Below are 20,044 nucleotides of genomic sequence, written 5' to 3'. Positions count from 1 at the left end.
TACCTTAATTAGTGCACTGTTGACGTTTTCAAGGACTATATCTCAAGACCTGCATGTCTCCACAAACTGCAAATAGCACTACAACATATAAATTTCACCATGAAGGGGAAAAAAATTGTGCTCACTGTAGTGTTCTCTGTAATTTTCGTAGATTGCTTTCTTTGTTTCAGTATGGGGAGTGCGATAGACTTATTCATGTCCTACATTTGGGCACTGCCAAATTCCACGTGTAAGTCTTTATGATTTTCTTAGACCCCTTTATTTCCATCATTAACACTGGCAATTAGGGTTCTTTCGGGGACTGTTTTTTAACACCCCCCAAGAAGGTTTTTTCCCCCAATATTTACAGTAGAGGTGATGTCGAAGCTTTTTTGGATGTGGATTCTGAGCACACTCCCTAGCTAAACATCTCATCCTTGTACATCAGAGCACGTTGGTCAATGAGTGTCTCACCAAAGAACAGATTCTTTCATGGCGTGGACCTTCAAGGATGCTCTCACATAGGTGGACGTTGAATTTGAGATTGCTGGCATATGTTCCATATAATGCAACCAGGCCTGTACAGTAGGTGCTCAGCAAATGCATATCGACATCAGCATGAATGAACATTAGCATGTTCTTACCTTACTTCTGTAAAGCCATGGAAAACAAGTGTTTATCCTGTAAAGCAAGTGCTTACACGTTCTTGCTTCAAGAAATGCTTCATAGATAGCATTTCTGAATATGACATAGTTCTACTACTTCTCATCAAAAACAACCCAGATAGCTTCTGTAGGCTATTAGCTGCACTGGCTCTACCTCCCTATGTCCAAAGGCAGTTTTCAGTTACAGAAAAGATCCCAAACATTAGTCTGAATCTCTTTTTGAGAGATCTTGCTACAAACAATTGGGCATAATCATTGTCTTGCTAAGAAGATAGATAAATCAAGGTAAGATTTTTTAAATGTAATAAATTTAGCTGTTCAAAACCAGCAGCCTAGAAATAAAGTATGCCAGACCATGAGAGCATGTTCAGCATGTCATGTTTTCCACTCATCATGTTGTTTAAGAATACAAGGGAAAATAACCGTTGGTGGGCCATTGTGATATACTCTCATATACTGGCGCTGCATTTGTGTTAGTAGACCACTGTTCGGACACACAGGTTTATTTTCAGTTTAGATATAAAAATGGACTGCAAGTCATGGTATTATCAGAAAGAACATAAAAGTAGGAAACTTGAGGTATTGGCTTATATACTAATTTACTATCTATTTTAAACTATAGATTAGAAGAATTTGAAAGATTAAATAATCTTTCTAAGAAAGTACACGTTCCTCCAGAAAAAGCGATGACACATATAAATTTTCACCAACTACCAGCAAAGACGATGCCTCAAAAGATTAAGGTAATGTGGGCTTATCCTCAATGTGATGGAAGGGATGACAGAGCAGCACAGCAATTCATTTTGCCACCTGATTTCGTCTCTCAGGAAATTGAGTACCAGAACCTAAGATTTCCAGTAGACTTATCAAATCCATTTGCTGTGGCGACAGTTTTAAACCAAGAACCAGGAAAATTGAAGATTAAAGAATTAAAAGAAGGTAACCAGTTGGTCCACCACAAGTCAGCCCCTGGGCAGAATATGAAAGTGTTACTGCTTTTGACATTTATTATTTAGGAACAAAACTCAGTTAGATTGCTGTTATACTTTGGAATTAGAAATGTGTTGTTCTCTCAGCGAATGATTCTGATTTGATTACTGGTGTAATTATTGTTTGCTCCTGCCTTCAGTTTTGGACCAAGGCACTGAAATTTCAAAAACAAGACAGATGAAGGAGGCGCTCTTTGAACAGAAAGTCAGACAGAACGTTTCCGAAGAGATTGAAAATCACCTTAAGTGGTAAATATTGAGCAATTATTTGTATCAAATGACAGTATGATTGTTTTTAGATGATGACCTTTTATACATGGGACACAATGAAGTGAAATAAATTTTTATGCCCTTTGAAGAATTCGATTATTCTTTCTCCTCCACTGGTCCTTCTCTTTCAGAATGAAGTTTCTATTAAGAATAAATTAATGTGACTAAACCATGCTTTTTCCAAAATGTGACCAGACAGTGGCAGAACCAGAGTGAATTGTGGGAGACATGGGCCTCTGCACCCTGCTGCCAGCACTGCCCTGTCTCCAGGACAGATCTGGGTGGCTCGGGCACCCCAAATCTCACCTCATCACCTCTCACCCCACCATAAGCCCCTGTGACCTGGGATGTGTGTCCCACAGGACTTGTGGGGAGCACAGGGGTGTGGGGTGGGGGTTCTGAGGGAGGTTTTAGAACTCAGTTATGAGAATTCTTGTGCTTCCATGATCAAAATGGAATATTTTTCACAATTTTTTTTACTCGATTATACCAGGCATATCCATGTGTACAGATCAGCTACAGTAAACTTTAGGAACTCTTGAGTTGAACTAAAAAAGAGACCCCTGGAAAATGTCACTGAGAGGCTGCCTACTCCATGCCCCACCTCCACACTTTCTCAGCACCTAAGAATCTGCCCTGATCTTAAAAGCTTTCAACAAAAGTGTCCACCACCCTGATACCCTGTTTGGGCTTTGCTTCTGGGAGACCCCATCTGCTTCAGCTTACGTCTGTATTCTTGGTCTAATGTCAGTTAAATGGGAAATACTCTGAGGAACCAAAGATTTTTTAAAAATATTTTTCCTATTATGAAAAATAAAGACATTGTCATTGTAAGAAACCTGAAAAGAATATATTTTTTTTAAGTATAAAGAAGGAAAGAAATCACTGTAATGTCACCACTCAAGAATGACCACTGTGACCACTGGTCTTTTCTTCCTTCTATGTTTCCTTGTAATGTACTTAAAATCACATCCTAAATTCCATTCTGAATGTTGTATTCACTTAATATTTTTCCCAACTTTTTAATGCTACAAGTAACACCCATATGCACTTGACCTAAAGTTCATTAATTGTTAACGTATGCCATGTGCTTCCCCTGTATACGCAGGTGTGCACACACACCCACACATAACTTTTTTTTTTTTTTCCTGAACCATTTGAAAGTAAATTGTAGGTATTAGGAGGCTTCACCCAAATACACTTCAGCATGTAGCTCCTAGAACAAAGGACATTCTCCAGCATTACCGTAATCACTTCCAAGAAGTGGAACACTGATGCAATAATATTTTGTAATAATCAGTCTGTAAGCGAATTTACTCAGTTGCCCCAATAATGTGCTTTATATCTGAGGGTTTTGTTTGTTTGTTTATAGAGAAGGGAATCCAGGATCCAATCAAAGATTATACAATTTGTACTTAGTTTTCAGTTTCTTTAGTCTCCTTTAGCCTAAAACAGCTCTCCAGGCACATCCCCCCGCCCCACTCCACTTTTAAAATTATAACTACTATTTATTTTGGACATGTGCTGGGTTTCATGGTGGATACATTACATACAGGATTTTTTTAAATTGTGATAAAATTCACCATATTAACTATTTTAAAGTCTCTACAACTTTCTCTCCCCCATGGTGTCTCCTCCAGTATCTCAGCATCCCTCTTCAGTTGTGGAGTATAGTGAAGACTCTATACCCTGAAGTTGAATATGGTACTCTGATGGGTTCTGGAAGTCAGTTCTTTTCTCCCCAGGCAGGTGCACCTTGGTAAAGATCATATGTCTTTTAAATTGAGGAAAGAGCTTACTGAGGAGCAGCTAAGAGCCTTCACCAAATATAAGGTCAGAATTACTGCTAATTTTATACCATCTGTTTCACTAAATATTTTTAACTCCTACAATATGCAAAATGCCATACCAAGTGAAGGAAAATGTATAGTTAAGTTGGGAGAGAGGAGGTTGATGACAAGTAAATTGTTAACCATAAATCAAGGTTGGTTATAAATGTTACAGAGACCTACGCTAAGCATTCTGGGGATTCAGAAGCCAGAGAGGAGAGAACTCATCTACCTGGAAAGCTTCCTAGAAAACACAGCATAATTTTGAAAAGTAGCAAAGAGGACAGAGGCATTCAGATGGAGGGAATGGCTCAAATGCAGGCAGAATTCTGGGAGTGGGGTGCACGTATCCCATGATCTACACAGCATGAAGACAAGAGAGACCCAGACACGTGACCTGGAGCCACGCCAGAGCCAGATGCAGTGAAAGTCCCAAGTCAAGAGACATTCAAAGGGCTGAGCAGAGAGAGGGAAACTGGGCAGCGGCTGTGGGCTCAGGAGCAGGAATGTGAGTCTGTGCAACACCCATGGCTTGGAGGATGGTTTTACGTGCAGGGCAGGTGCAGAGAGCACTGGGGGCAACCCGCAGTGGCTGAAGCACAGGACACACATGGGCCAGAGGGGATAGGACGTGGCTGGGACTCCATGACTGAGAGGTTCGGATTTCATTGGCAGGACTTACAGAATCAGCACATGTTGTATTTGTTTGCTGAGGCTGCCATGACAGTTACCACACACTGTAGGGCTTAAGCAAAAGGAATTTATTTCCTCACAGTTCTGAAGGCTGGAGGTCCAAGACCAAACTGTCAGCAAGGTTGGTTCCTCCTGAAAAGGATCTGTGCCAGGCGTCTCTCCTTGGCTTGTAAGACAGCTGTCTTTTCCCTGTGTCTTGACATTGTCCTCCTTCTGTGTGTGTCTGTGTCCTAATCTCCTCCTCTTGTGAGGACACCTGCCACATTGGATTAAGACCCATTCTAATGACCTCATTTTGACTTAGTCACCTCTTCAACGACCCTGTCTCCAAATAGTCATATGCTGAGGTACTGGGGGTTAGGGCTTCAGCATATAAATTTGGAAGGGGCGGGACACTATTTATTTAGCCCATAACACAGATATTTAAGCTTGGGAATGTGAGCTTCAGGTAAACTAACTTGGCAGCAGTGGGTAGAAAAACATGTATCTTCTCAGATATAAATATGTTTCTTATAGAGAATACATTTTTCTTTCTAGATTTGGAGTCCAAACCAGATATTTAAATGAACTTATCTCACTTTTCTATATTTTTTTGTAAGACAAACAAAAGAATGTAAAATCATTTTATTGGCAAATCTCATTTAGGAAAGGCACATATTAGGTTAGCACTTAAATTTAATTTGGTGTGTTGTTCAGATTCTTTGCATGATCTTTTAAAAACAAAATATCGAGTATTTTTTGTCAAGCCCACAGTGGAATGCTGTTTTCTAACTGTATAAACGATGATGTTGACACAGATGTAGCATAACCAGGTCAGCGTGAGTGTTAAGGCTGCAACTGCTGCCAGCATTGAAAGGGAAGGAGCAGTCACAGCCTTCGCGTCGCTCACCAGGACAAGGACAAGGATGGGCAGGCGACCCCGAGGCCCCGGTGTATTGGAGACCTAGTGGTGCAGGGATCCTATTCTGTGTGTCCAGGGGACTTCATCTGACAGCTGAGTCCCGGCAGGTGACTCAGTGGCTAGGAACACCTGGAGACACAAGGTGTATGTCAGAAAGCTGAGAAAAAGAGAGATTGGGGGGCAGAAAGGAGTCAGCATCACAGCTGGATGACACAAGCCCTCAAGGATGATGAGCTTTTACTCAAGGAAGATGATCAATAATATTAAATACTGAGCTGTCCATCATAAATAAGTAGAGTCTTAATAAAGATATAAGAAATCTCCCTTCTCTTTATTCTAGCTAACGACCTATTGGCCAATCCCTTCTTTAAATTGTCTATTTTATTTTACTATTATTGGGGGGGGGGGTCTTGGTCTCTCCTCACAAAATCCGTACTTTGAGCTTAAGGTTCACAATCTCAAACTCAACTTCCTGATACTTGCTAATCAGAGCTACACAGCTCACCACCCTGGTGACAGTAACACACCTCTCTTATATAGTGTATTAATGTAATGATCAGAATAGATTTCTTCCAATTAAGTCTTTAAAAGTGATTGTGAACAGCATACTTAAGAGCTAAGCTACTTTGCAAAGTTACGTGGCAAATCAATAGAATCCACAGATAAGCAAAAACTGACACAATCTGCAGAGTGCACAGTCCCTTTTCCATGGGGTCAAGCGTGTATAGACAATGATCCAAGCCCAGCCAGCTTACCCTGGAGCCATGGTGGCTCCTGGGAATCCATCAGGGAAGCAGGCAGGTGGGGGAAAGAGAGCAAGCTGGGGACACTTGCTCCAGGGAAAGGGCAGGTCACTTTCCAGCCGCAAAAGATCCGTCATCCTCCATCACCCAGAAAAGAGAGGAATCATCATGTGCTTTCCTTCATTAAAACCTGACACTTGGATAATCAGCTCTGAGGAGCTTAAAACTTCACTGGGACACTACATTTCTTTCCATTGAAATCTATATACTCCCATAGTTACACGTTTCCTAAAATCGTTTCTGTGGATTTTAAGTGCTTTGGAAATATTTTCCGGAGTCACTACCCTCTAATTATAAAAAGTTATTGGGTCTGTGCTTCTATAAAATCTCCCTGTGTTTAAAACAGTAAGTGTAATTATAATGAGCATTTTAACCTACTGTGTCTCCACCACCCCCAATGGGAACTCCATGGGTGGCTTTGACAAGTTGCTTAATGGGTTTCTACCAGCTGTAGGGAGAAATAAAGTTTTATGCTTTTGTATTTAGCTTTCATTATTTTGATAATTAAAAAACCCAGCTAGATAGAGGAGATCCTATTTTGGATGAAGAATTTCAGCGACTCAAGACAGAAGTTAGCAACAAACGGGTCATTCGCAATCTACAAGAGGTAGGTAACTTACCTTCGTTTGGAATCTAATTATTGGCAGCCCTTTAAATGCTTATTTTTAAAAATGATGAAAAATTTTTTAGAAATCCCTTTACCAAAAAATATTTAATAATTTTTAATATGCTTACATTTTCAGTGTTTTTTACTATGATTTCGCAAGTAAAGCATCAAAACTTGTAATTAATGTTTCTTTTGAAATTAAAAGCATCATGTACTTTGGCCCCTCCTCTCTACCCCTCTACTTCCTGTTTCTTGGTCTCTATATTAGTCTATTTCTGTTACTTATAACAAAATACCTGGAACTGGGTAATTTATAAGAAAACAAAATTTATTGCTTACGGTTTGGGAGGCTGGGGAGTCCAAAGTCCAGGGAACACATCTGGTGAGGGTCTTAGTGGTGGCAGGTGTGACCCAGGGGTCTCACAAGGCAGAAAATGGTGGAGCAGAGAGAGACTAACCTCTCATGTGCTCTTCTTTAAAGCCCTTGGAACCAAGCCCCTGACCACCATTATTAATCCATTCACTATGGCATGATCCTACAGTCCAATCAACTCTTCAATTACCATAATAGGATTTCCCACCCTCAACAGTTACATCTGAGGGATTTAAGCTTCAGTGAGGTTGGGGGGCATCCAATCTACAGCAGTCTCCTTTTGGTTTCCTTTGCTCTCTGAGCCCCTGTCTGCAGGTCCTCAAGGTGGATCCCGGGGCCTCCATTCATTGCCCCCCTTCCCTTGGTGGTAAGGATACAAGCCCAGAAGTTGGAGCCAGAGTTCTGGTTCCCGCTCTGTGATAGATATGGGACCTGGGAAAAGCCTCTTATGGTACCTTAGTGTCTTCAAATGTAAAATGGGGACAGTAGCCCCTCCACTGGAATATCCTCTGTCATGTGATAGTTTCTGGTTAAAACTCCAACTTTTAATTTTAACAATGAAAAAATTCTTCCTAATCTCCCCATCTCCATCATTCTCACTTTTCTTTGCTGGGCTGGCTATCTCTGAATTATTTTTAACCTCTTTTCTTTCCCCTCCATCCCACATTCAATCAGGCTACAATGTCTTGCCAATAGCTCTTTTGCAAGGCCACACCCGAGTCCAGACTTTGGGTCTCACGCTCAATTAATCCAACAGGCTTTTTGTTCATATACCTGTCCTGCCACCCCTCTCCTCCGCAGCCCACTGCATATGCCAATGTGGGACAGATTCATTTCTGATGCCTTTTTTCTTCAAGTAGTTTCTCTATTGAAGAACCTACAGTGTCTGAGGCTCTGGCTGGCCTCTCCCTACCTCAAGCACCCTTTCCTCCTCATTCATTTACTGACCTGTGCACGCGAGTGCCCGGGATGTGCAGGTACAGTGTTGGTGCTGCGTGCACAGGGCCAAGCAAAGCAGTCCTCCTTCCCAGACGGGACTGCACGGTCCACTCCTCTCAATTCAGGATGCGGGGCTGGTGCCCACCACATGGGCTTGATCTCTGTGTGCACTTTATTCTCCCTCCTCGGGGTCATGTGTGTTTCCTTGAGCTTCCCTACTAGACTATGAATTTCTTAAAACCCAAATTTTGTCCTCCACTTTTGGCCCCCAAATCAAGAAGTATTCCCTATAATGTTATGTCCACTAAAAGTGCTTAATAAATGCTCACTAAGTGGTGGAACAGATAAATAATAACTTAAAACACTAAAACACTTTAATCAAATGTTTATGCCAGGAGTTAAAATTTAAAGGTAAGATATGCCTATATTTTATATTCACAGACAATCAAGGAATTTCATCCTAGTTTTGATCCACTGGTTAATAATACTTGGGTCAACAGGTTCAGGGCACAAAGACGGTTTCAACAAGCAGCACGCAAGGTACGTCTCAAAAGCAGATTGAAATTTTGATTTGTTTCGTCATCAGCACAAGGAAATCGAACAACAGCCTTTTAAAATAACATCCTTATTGAGATACAGTTTACATACCATAAAATTCACGTTTGTAAAGTGTGCAATTCAGTATTTTTTAGTATATTTACAGAGTTGGGCAGCCATCACCACTATCTAATTTTAGGACATTTTTATTACCTCAAAAAGAAATTCAGTGCTCATGAGCAGTCACTGCCCACTCCCTCCTTCTCTCAGCCCCTGGTAGTGACTAATTGACTTGCTCTCTCTGCATTTGCCTGTTCTGGACATTTCATATAAATGGAATCATACAATATATGGCCATTTGCAACTGGCTTCTATCATTTAACATTTTTAAGATTTATCGATGTTGTAGCATGCATCAATTCTTTGTTCCTTCCTTTACTGAATAATGTTCCATTGTTGGGACAGACCACATTTTGTTGATCCACTCCTCAGTGCATGGGCGTTTGTGTGGCTTCTAACTTTTGTCTATTATGAGTAATGCTGCTACGAACATTTGTGCACAAATTTGTGGACGTATATTTTCAATTCCCTTGTGTGTATATACCTAGAAGTGGGATCGCTGGGTCATAGGATAACTCTAGAACAATGGGATTTTGATCAGTTATTTCTAAAGAAAGCAACTGTGAATTCCTGTGGGATCTTGTCTCTGACATTAGGCTTATGGCTTCCCCTTCAAAGGCACCATCTCCACTGAGCACATTTCTAGCCTCCAGTGGATTCCTGTTATCAGGATAAAATGAAGACATCTGAACCTCTCATGCCAATAAAGGGTATAAGGTCCCCTGGTCTGGCCACACCCCTCCAGCTGCCCCCTGTTCTCTGTTTTGTAGCAGTCCTCATCTTCCAAACCCACCATGCTCGCCCCTCTGCAAGCCTGTGCTTCTGCTCCTCACCTTCAACTACAGTGCCTGTCCGTCTCCAACCCATGGGTCCACACCTGTCCTATGGGCCACCTCAAGTCCACCTTTTCTCTAAGAAACAGTCCTTGGAACTTTAGCACTTCGGGAGCTCCTCGGTGCCTCTTGTGTCTTATGCTGCCTGTAGATCTCTCGTCCCTGCCACTTGTGTGGCTTTCCTGAGGGTCAAGCCACACTCAAGCAGGGGAGAGCAGTGGTTAAGACCTGGGCACTGGAGCCAGACTGCCTGTGCTTAATTCTCGTGCTGCTTCTCAGGAGCTTTCTGATCTCAGACAGGTTACATATCCTCTGTGCTTTAGTTTCCTCATCTGGACACCGACAGTAATGATAAGGCCTGTCTCGCAGGGTTGTTGGGAAGGTATAAGGGACTCCAGAGTTTATGCTCCAGGTTGTCTTTCAGGCAGTCCTCTTAGCCCAGACTGATGACAGTCCCGGTGGAGAGAGGCAGAGCTTGCTGCCTCGGCGACCAGCTCACCAACCTCCGAGGCCCTGTAGAACCGATGTCCCCAGCAAGGCTTTGCCTGGGTGGTCTCTTTATATATGCAGAACAGGGGCTGCCACAAGATGCTCAGCGCAGAGAAGAAAGTGGCGAAGAGAGGCGGCACAAAGCCATGCTCCAAGGGGGAAGGCACAGCATTGACAATGGGCAAACGGCAGCAAGACTGGCCAGGCTGGCTTACCACTAGTGTGACCCCTGTAGCCCTCTGCAGTGAGCCCCACAGCCTGAAGAGTGTGGCCAGTAGCTTTGTGCATTGTTCTGAGTGTTTACTCTGTCTCTTCTTCGCATGCCACAGCAAGCACTGTCAGTTCTAGGTGCCAGTATGTCCCCAGCCTATTGACTTGCCATCTCCCAGCTACAGACACCCACCAGGCCCCCAGCATCTCTGGTCTGGACCACTGCCACAGGTCTCCCTGCTTCTGGCCCCACACAGCAGCCAGAGTAGTATTCGCAAAGCTTAAAGATGACAGTACCTTCTGCCGGCTAAAACCCTCCAAAGGCTTCCCATGGCAACTAGAATAAAATGCATGATTGTTATCAAGGCTGCAAGACCTCACTGGATTTCTCTCTGTCCCTTAAATGCATATTTTTTCCTGCATCAGGATCTTTGCTCTGGCTGGTTCTTCTGCTCAGAACCCTCTTCTCAAGATCTTCCCATTGTTGTCCTCCCATCATTCAAGTCTCAGATAAAACCACCCCTCTGCAGAGAGGCCTTCCCTCATTATCCTTGCATAAGTGAGCAGACCCCTGCCCATTTCCAGCCCCTTCAGTCACACCTTTGTGCATTTGCCCTCTTATTTCCTCCATCGTATTTATCGTGTTTATTTACGAGTTTATTGCCATCCCCCCCAACACACATGCACGCACACCCCACACACACATTCGGAACGTCAGCTGCGTGCAGGCAGGACATTTGTTTGCTCCCCACTGTGTCTCCAGTGTCTTGCACAGAACTGGGTACAGAGTAGCCACTTCACACTATTTGTTAAATGAAAGAGTCCTTTGCAGAATGGAAAGGAGTGTGAATCATGGAATGAACGATCCCTTTGGCCGCAACTCTGGGCACAGGTGGCCCTCACCTGCGGTAGCATCAGTTCTGAATGCAAAGCTCAGAGGTGAGCAGTTAGCAATGCCCATAATCCATAGCCCTGTGGCCACAGAGTCACTCTTGTAGTTTGTCCTTCAACTCTGAAAATAGCACAGCGGTAGCACCACTATTCAGATATATACAGAAGAAAGAAAGTAGAACTAGTCACTCTTTCCACTCTGGAAATATGAGAAGATTGGGGCTCATAAATTGGGTGGGACCAGGCCAGATGACAACTTGGTCTTTTTATGTATTCAGGCCAGTCAACATGGCCTAGACCTTGAAGTCCCTGTGGCCCCTGTCCAGGACAGCATCCCCTCTCCCTATGAACTTTGACTTAGATGGGTGGCCTCAGCCCTCAGTTGTGGTTTGGGAAAGTGAATTTGGTTGAATACCAAAATGAGCATATATCCATTAATAATTCTTTCCAATTCCAGATCATGGTTCAGCGACGATTACTCAATATGTTGAATGCTGTTCGTGAAATGGACAGGAAGAGTGTGATGAGAAAGCTGAGCCACGTGAAACCATCAGCACAAGGTAGAGTCTCGCTGTGACACACACACTGATCATTCCTCTAACATGAGGTTTCTTTATGATGAAGTTAGTTGTGTAGAAATAAAATATTTTCATAAATCGCATGTCTTAGTTTCCTATTGCTGCTGTAACAAATCACTACAAACTTAATGACTTAAAACAACACAAATTTATTATTTCACAGTTCGGGAAGTCAGAAGTCTAAAATCAAGATGTTGGCAGGGCTGGCTTCTTCTAGGCTTCAGGGGAGAACCTATTTCCTTGCCTTTCCCTGCTTCTGGAGCTCGTCTGTATGTTTTGGCTAGTGGCCCCTTGCTCACTTCTCTCACCTGCTGCTTCAGTTGTCACATCTCCTTTTCTGACTCTCACCCTCCTGTCTTTCTTTCATAACGACCCTGTGATTACAGCAGGCCCACCTGAATAACCCAGAATAATCTCCCCATCTCAAGGTCCTTAACTTAATCACATCTGCTAAGTCCCAGTTATTATAAGGTAACATATCACAGGTTCCGAGGAATAGGATGTGGACAGCTTTGGGTGCCATTACCCAACCTGTCACATGACGTAAATCAGATCTCCATGCCAGATCCAGCCAAAATACCTGCCCAGTTGATAATAAACAAGGTCAACTGACCCAGACCACGTCATAAGGTCTCTGAAGTTTGCCCATGGCTCCACCTCCTGTTTTGTGCCCTCACCAGAGAGACGGAAATAGTTGTCATTCATACCAGTGAATTGACTGGCCGAAAATGGTGTTTTCTCAACCTAGCATTTGCACATAAACCTTTTTTTATTTCATATTGTCTTTGCTATTTAAAGAAATTTTAATCCTCTGATCCCCAGGTTGGCTGGGGCTGTTGGAGGGCCCCTCTCAGTAGCTTTGGGGAGCCGAAAAGCCATATATCACCATCTTCTCCCAATATATGTGTTTCCAATCTATAGCTCCTGTGCAGTCCACGGACAGGCCCTGACTCTCCCTGGCCTAAGCCCCTGAGTTGGCCCGGCCTCCCCAGCCTCCCTGAGCAGCAGCCATGCCCCCTCTGCCTCTCCACCAAGATCCATGTGCATTTTTGTCTTTCAAAACATCTTATAGCATTTTAATTACTCCTTTTTTCCTCCTGTGTTATTTTTATTTGTGATGTTGAAGTCTCTAATAAAGGAGTTCTTTTTTTTTAACAAAAAAAATTGTGAAACTTACCTGTGAATTTTGTGTGGATATCTGTAAAACGTCTTCATGTACTTCATTAATGTAAACATTTTCTTTGCTGAATTCATCAGAGATATTTTAATTAGGAATTATAGTTTTGGGGAAGTAAAAATAAAATTTTTAAAAACTGAAGGAGGGGTTGAGGTAAAGAACAAAGGGGAAACTAAAAATGGAAATATATATTTATATCTGTATACACACACACGCAATATTCTTTTTGAAGTGGAATGTGACAAACACCCACTAATTGGTGCATGGCATATATGCAACTAGAGACAGTGGTTTTGCATAAAAACACTTTAAGAACCCCTTAAAAGCACTGTTTTGTTTTTCACCCACAGACAAGAATCTCTCCAAATACCTTCAGCCACGGATCAGTCAGGATGATTATTCTGTCCGCTTCTCTGTGTCACCCAAGGAAGTGCTGCCCTTCGCCTTCCCGTCCTACAGTCCTCCTCAGGACTCCAACGAGTTGGTGGGTGCTGTCATGCTGTGGGGCGGGGGCCGGCATGATCAGATGGGTTTTGGCAGATTGCTGGAAAAGCTCTGCCTTAGCCTCAGTCCTTTCACCTCCCCTGAGAGGCTCCCAAGGGAGACCTGTGCCCAGGGAATTGTGACCAGTGGGAAACCAGGGATCATCTACTGCTGTCAGCTTTGTACCTGATACACCTGCACAGAGCTCCCTGGTGGCTGGGGCGGGGTCCTTCCCAGCCTGCAACCCAGCATGAGCACTGAGCCCTGCCCTACTGTTCTGGAACTGGGCCTGAAAGCAGAAAGGCCCAGAGAAACCAAGATGGCCCCACCTGGCCCGGGAGGTAGGCTCTGCTCAGCTGAGCCCTTTTGCTACCTGGGCAAATGGTGAGACCAGAGAAGGGCCTGGGCCCAACCAAGTGAGGAGGGAATGTGGCCCCAGAATCTGACGATCTAACCCTCAAGCTCACAGGTCCACCTCTCATTCTCTCTCCCTCTCTCTCTCTCTCTCCTTTTCTCTCTCAGGGTGGCAGGAGGTGTGACAGCTCATCTTTCTTCCCTTATGGATACAATGATGCATTATAATAAAAATCATAGTTAACCCTTGCAGTGCACTTACCATAAGTCAAGCAGTGTCTTAAGCGCTTCAGTTGGGTTGCCTCCTTTTATTTTCTACAAATCTACGTGATAGGTTTATCCTTTTATATATGAGGACACTGGGGCACAAGGTTCTGTAGCCAGTAATAAAATATTGCTCAAGTTCACACGGTTAGTAATAAAATGTGTCCTTAAGTTGATATTGTAAATGTATATGCACCTAAATATTTGTTAAGCATTATAGTTTAATCTGCTCAAGAATTACAGGACTGAATTTAGAAATTTCATATGTTTTCTGCTCTGATAATTAAATGATTTAAAAGATCAGAATATCTAGCTCCTAGGAAATAATGAATCTGTCACTTTTAAGCAATAATACTCTGACAATTAATGAAGTAACAAGGTGATGGGTGAAAAGAGATCATCACTGTGCTGTGGAGCTCACCTTATTATTTTTGAACAGTTCAAAGCTCTCATATTTCATGTGGTATTCTTGTTAGTGCTGCTAAGACTTTTCTGCTGTTCAGCGTTGATAAAAAATGAATTGCTCAGCACTCTTGTCTGTAAAAAAGAGTTTATTAATTTATTCCAGAAATACTGTATTTCATCAGTTCTAAGATGCACTGTTTTTTACATTTAGCATCTTTGAAGTTAGAAATTTTCTTATAATTGATGGCATATTAACATTCCATTATATCAGTCTAATGATGGTGTATTAGATTAGGTGAAGTATGGTATTTATTGAGTATCCATCATATGCCAGGCACCGTTCCAGGTTCTTTGGGTGTCTGAGGCAGATTGGCATGCAGGAAGTTTATTAGGTAGCGCTTGGGGGATTAGCACCTGTGGATGGCAGGCAGAGGGGGCAGTATTGGACAGAGAAAGAAGTATAACTGCCATCCACCTCAACAAAGTCCACAGCTGAGCCCACGAGGAGCTCTGAAGGTGGCACAGGGTGAGAGGACCCAGCACTTGTACATTGGCTTCAGCCTGTCACTGGAGACGAGCTGCCCGGGAGGGACACGTGACATTGAGTGAGGCGTGTGACCTTGAGTGAGGCCGCTCCCTTCAGCCAAGGCAACTCCTGAAGTGGGTTGAGCCCAAGAGTTGTTTCTATCAACAGGGCTCCTAGAAGCTGGGGGACTAAGTCCTGCAAGCCTGAAGGGGATTCTGGGTGACACATTGCCATGTCCCTGACAGCAGAAAATAAGAAAGAAGCCATCACATACACTAAGACACATAGAGGAGGGGATGGCCAGGGCTGCCTCCGGGCCCCACAGATAACAGCACCCGTGGTCACAGGAAGGACCGCTCTGAGAGTAGAACTGTTCACATCATGTTTCAAACTGTAATGGAAATAGTAGCCACTGTTGCTCAGTGTTGATTAATCATCTGTCCATTATTTTTTTATTTTCACATTTTAGGCTCCTGATGGCCTTGGACTGGTCCCAATTAAGCCTTCAGAAGTTCAAATCAAGCAGAGTTTTTCCTTCTTCAATTTGCAGGTCAGACCTGTCACATAGTATTTATTGAGTTTCTCACGAAGTGAGTAAAATATTCTTGAATTTGAATCGCATTATTTTGTTAGTTTTGTTCTATTATAGATTATACTTTGCAGCATACTGTGTATATTTTTCTGCTGTTATTTTATGGTATGTGGGAGGTACAACAGATTCTTTTTTCTTACTGTGGCTTATGGAAGCCAAGACACATGATATATTATGCATACATGAAGCTATCTGAACTGATATATTAGAAACTTCAAGAAAAAACATAAGGTGAGGTGAACAAAAAATTAGTCAGCCTTTCTTCAGGTATATGACCTCTTCTGTTTTTGAAAATATAAAAATCTTAAATTGACAAGCCATTGTTTGGTATATTTCTACATCTAAGCCAAATGGTACGGGAGAGTAATAATGAACCCTCATGTGCTGAAATTCACAACAGGGCTGAGGACTTGCACTAAAGTCTGTCCAGGGCTTGTCCAGACTAACAATTGCCACAGTCTGGTGGCTATGACATGGTGCTTGTTTTACTTCTACCATGAGGTAGCTCAGAAATGCTATTGTTGAAAAGTAGATTCCACCAAATGTTAATGGGTTTTTAATGCTATTCAATCAGTTGTCTTCTTTCACCCTCAGGTTCCTCAACTGTACAAAATTAAGAGGTATCAGCCGTTCTCTGTCCACAAGGCTTCGACAAGTTACAGACCTCAAAAACTTGCTCGAGCCCTGAAGCAAGGAGCAGAGGTACTATGTCCCCAACCTTCCAGAATCACTCTCCCCCTCCCCCTCTTGTCCTGGCATCAAAACTAACATGCTGCTCTTGGTCCTCACACAGGATGAGGTCACCACCATCATAGCCCTCCCGAAACAGGACTCCAGACCTCGGCTCTCTGGAAAGACCTCAGTCTTGAGCATGAAGCCACCTGAGGCCTTAGCCGTGTCTCCAGACTATGATCCCCTTTATATTTTTGTAAGTGACAATTGGCTTGTGTTCTATGTTCCTTTATTTCAATTACTCTATAAGAAAACAGAAGTATTAATTGGGAATATTTTTTATCTTTGGAATTTCTAGCATTAAACAATATCTCACCTTTGAAAATGCTTGCCAGCATTGTTTGGAAAATATCAATGTTTCTGTCTTTTAACAGTTACAGCATTTATTTTTATGACAAGGCTAATCATCTTTTCTAATTAAATATAATATGTACATACAGGCCAAAGAAGAAATCAAAAGAGAAATTAGAAAGTATTTTTAACTGAATGAAAATGTAAACAAACATAAATTTGTGAGAAATTTATAGCACTATACACCTACATTAGAAAAGAAGAAAGGTCTCAAACCCATGTCCTAAGCTACCCCCTTAAGAAATTGTAAAAAGAAGAGCACATGAAACCTAAACTAAGCCAAGAAAAGAAATAAGTATCAGATCAAAAATCAAGGAAGCAGAAAAAATAAGAAGTTCTTTATAGAGAAAAACTGGTTTTTTGAGAAGGTCAATAAAATGGATAAACCTATAACCTTACTGATCAGGAAAGAAAGGTAAAAAACACAAAATACTGGTATCAGTAATAAGAAAGATGACATCACTAAAGATTTTACAGATGTTAAAAAGATAATGTTAATGTTGTGAAAAATTTTATGCCAGTAAATTCGACGATTTACACTAAATCCACAACACAAATTCCTGTAAAGGCACAAACTATGAAATCTTATTCATGGGGAGATAAATAACCCAGAGAGCTCTATATCTGTTAAAGATTGAATTTGAGGATAAAAACCTTCCCACAAAGAAAACTCCAGGCCCAGATACCTTCAATGGGAAATTCTGCCAAATGTTTAAGGAAGAAATAACACCAGATCTACATAAACTCTTCCAGAAAATGAAGGAGGAGAAACTATTTCCCAACTCATTCTAGAAGCCAGTATTACTCTGATACCAAAGCCGGATCGTACAGTTACAGGAAAAGCAAAGGACAAACCAATGTCCTTCACAAGCATAGATGCAAAATTTGTAACAAAATTCTAACAAATCAAATCCATAATTATAAAAAAAGACAGTGTATTGTAAGCAAGTAGGGGCTTGTGCCAGGAACACAAGATTAGTTTAAAACATTTAAAACTCAATGTAATTCACATATTAACAGACTAAATAATAATAATAATATGATCATCTCAATAGATACAGAAATATTATCTGACATCCATTCTTGATAAATACTCTCAGCAAGTGAGGAGTAGAAGGGAACTTTCTCAACCTGATAAAGGACACCTATTAAAAACCTGGAGCTAACATCAAACTGAATGGTAGATGACTAAATATCTTCTGCCTAAGATCAGGAATAATACAAAGAGTCTGCTCTCACTAATTCTATTCAAGATTGTAATTATAGTCAATGCAATTAGACAAGAAAAGGAAATAAAAGGCATCCATGTTCCAAAGGAAGATGTAAAACTGACTTTATTTACAAACAAAATTATATATAAAAATACAACAAACTCTACAAAAGGTCTTCTAATAGGTGAATTTAGCAAGATTAAAGGATACAGTCATAATGAACTAATTAATTTTAATATATTTGACATATTTCAATGACAAAAAAAAAATTAAAGGATACAGGATCCCCTTACAGAAATCAATTGTATTTCTATAAACTATCCACAAACATTCTGAAATTGAAATTTTAAAAGCCACATCACTTAACAATAGCATCAAAAAATATGAAACATTTAGAGATAAATCTAACAAAAATGTATAAGTTTGATACACTGAAAATTATAAAGCATTGCTGAGAGAAATCAAAGAAGTCCTAATTAAATGGACAAATAATATGTTGGTAAATTGAGAGATTTAATATTTTTAAGATATCAGTTCTCCCCAAACCATTCTAAAAATTCAACACTATCCACAATCAAAATCAAAAACCAGCAGGATTTTCTTTTGTAGAAATTGATAGACTCATTCTAAAATTTATATGAAAATTTAGATATAGTCAAAACAGTTCTGAAGAAGAACAAAGTTGAAGGACTTACACTATCTGACTTTAAAGTTTATTATAAAGCTACAGTAATCAAGACAGCATGTATTGGCATAAAAAAAACCAAACAGATCAATGAAACAGAATAGAGAATCCAGAAATATATTCATTTATACACAGTCAATTGATTTTTAACGAAGTTCAAAGACAATTCATTAGAGAAAAGATACTCTTTTAAACAAATAGTGCTAGAACATTTGGATATCTATTTACCAAAAATAAAAATAAATAAAAACAAAAGAACTTCAATCTGCACCTCACAACATTTATGAAAATTAACACAAAATGGATCTTAGGCCTAAATATAAAACGTGAAACTAGAAAACTAGAAAAGAAAATCTTTGTTACCTGGGGTTAGACAAGCATTTCTTAGATACAGCACCAAAACCACAATCCATAAATAGATAAAAAATTATTGGACTTTGTCAAAATTAAGAATTTCTGTTTTCTTAAAGACACTGTTAAGAAAATAAAAAGGTAAATCACAGACTTAAGAAAATACATGGAAATCACATATCTGATAAAGGACTTGTATCCAGAATATGTAAAGAACTCTCAAAACCCACAAAGGAAAAAACAAAACAATGAAAATGCGACCTATGGAATAGGAGAAAATATTTGCAAACCATATATCTGATAAGGAGTTAATCCAAAATATATAAGGAACTTCTACAACTCAATATTAACAAAAAAAAGTAATAACCCAATTAAAAATGGGCTAAAGACATGAATAGACATTTCCCCAAAGAAGACTTACAAATGCCCAACAGGTAGATGACTCAATGTTCAACATCACTAATCATCAGGAAAATACAAATCAAAACCACAGTGAGATATCACCTCACACCCATCAAGAAGGCTATTATTAAAAAAAAAAAGTGTTGAGGAAGATGTGGATAAACTGGAAACTTTGTGCACTGCTGGTGAGAAGGTAAAATGGTACAGCTGCTATGGGAACAACATGGCTGTTCCTCAAAAAATTAAAAATAGAATTATCATACAATCTAGCAATTCCATTTCTGGGTATTTATTCAAAAGAATTGAAAGCAGGAACATGAAGAGGTATTTGTACAACCATGTTCATAGCAGCATTACACACAATGGCCAAAAGGTGGAAACAACCTAAATGTCCATGAAGAATGAATAGGTGAAGAAAATGTGGAATATTCATACAGTAGAATACTGTGCAGCCTTTACAAAGAAAGAAATTCTGCAATATGCAACAACATAGGTGAACACTGAGGACATCATGCTGAGCAAAATAAGCTAGTCACGGAAAGACAAATACTGCATGAGGTATCTAAAATAGTCAGATTCATAGAATCAGAGAATGGGATGGTAGTTGTCAGGAACTGAGGGGAGGGAGAAATTGGAAGTTGTAATCAATGGGCATACAGTTTCAGTCAAGAAAGATGAATAAGCTCTAGCAATCTGCTATAAAACATTGTATTTATAGCGAACAAAATATGGATTTAAATGTTTGTTAAGGGGATAGATATCATGTTAAGTGTTCTTACCACAATAAAATTTAAAAAATAATTTT

At 40.7% G+C, this 20,044-nt stretch overlaps 1 protein-coding gene across 1 annotated transcript in view; it reads left to right on the top strand.

The window, feature by feature from the left end:
• The window catches only part of CFAP221 (cilia and flagella associated protein 221), a 104,017-nt gene that overhangs the window by 63,885 nt on the left and 20,088 nt on the right, over positions 1-20,044 (top strand). Inside the window, exons 8-18 of the mRNA XM_063078975.1 lie at positions 1,267-1,387; positions 1,472-1,583; positions 1,774-1,882; positions 3,649-3,736; positions 6,647-6,736; positions 8,490-8,588; positions 11,586-11,688; positions 13,234-13,367; positions 15,385-15,465; positions 16,102-16,209; positions 16,301-16,435. Of these exons, the coding sequence (XP_062935045.1) occupies positions 1,267-1,387; positions 1,472-1,583; positions 1,774-1,882; positions 3,649-3,736; positions 6,647-6,736; positions 8,490-8,588; positions 11,586-11,688; positions 13,234-13,367; positions 15,385-15,465; positions 16,102-16,209; positions 16,301-16,435 (1,180 nt within the window). The remainder of the gene's footprint in view (positions 1-1,266; positions 1,388-1,471; positions 1,584-1,773; positions 1,883-3,648; positions 3,737-6,646; positions 6,737-8,489; positions 8,589-11,585; positions 11,689-13,233; positions 13,368-15,384; positions 15,466-16,101; positions 16,210-16,300; positions 16,436-20,044) is intronic.

Source organism: Cynocephalus volans, chromosome 1, assembly GCF_027409185.1.
Source record: "Cynocephalus volans isolate mCynVol1 chromosome 1, mCynVol1.pri, whole genome shotgun sequence".
Taxonomy (NCBI): domain Eukaryota; kingdom Metazoa; phylum Chordata; class Mammalia; order Dermoptera; family Cynocephalidae; genus Cynocephalus; species Cynocephalus volans.
Note: the sequence above shows the minus strand (reverse complement) of the source record. Positions and strands in the feature narration are given on the sequence as shown.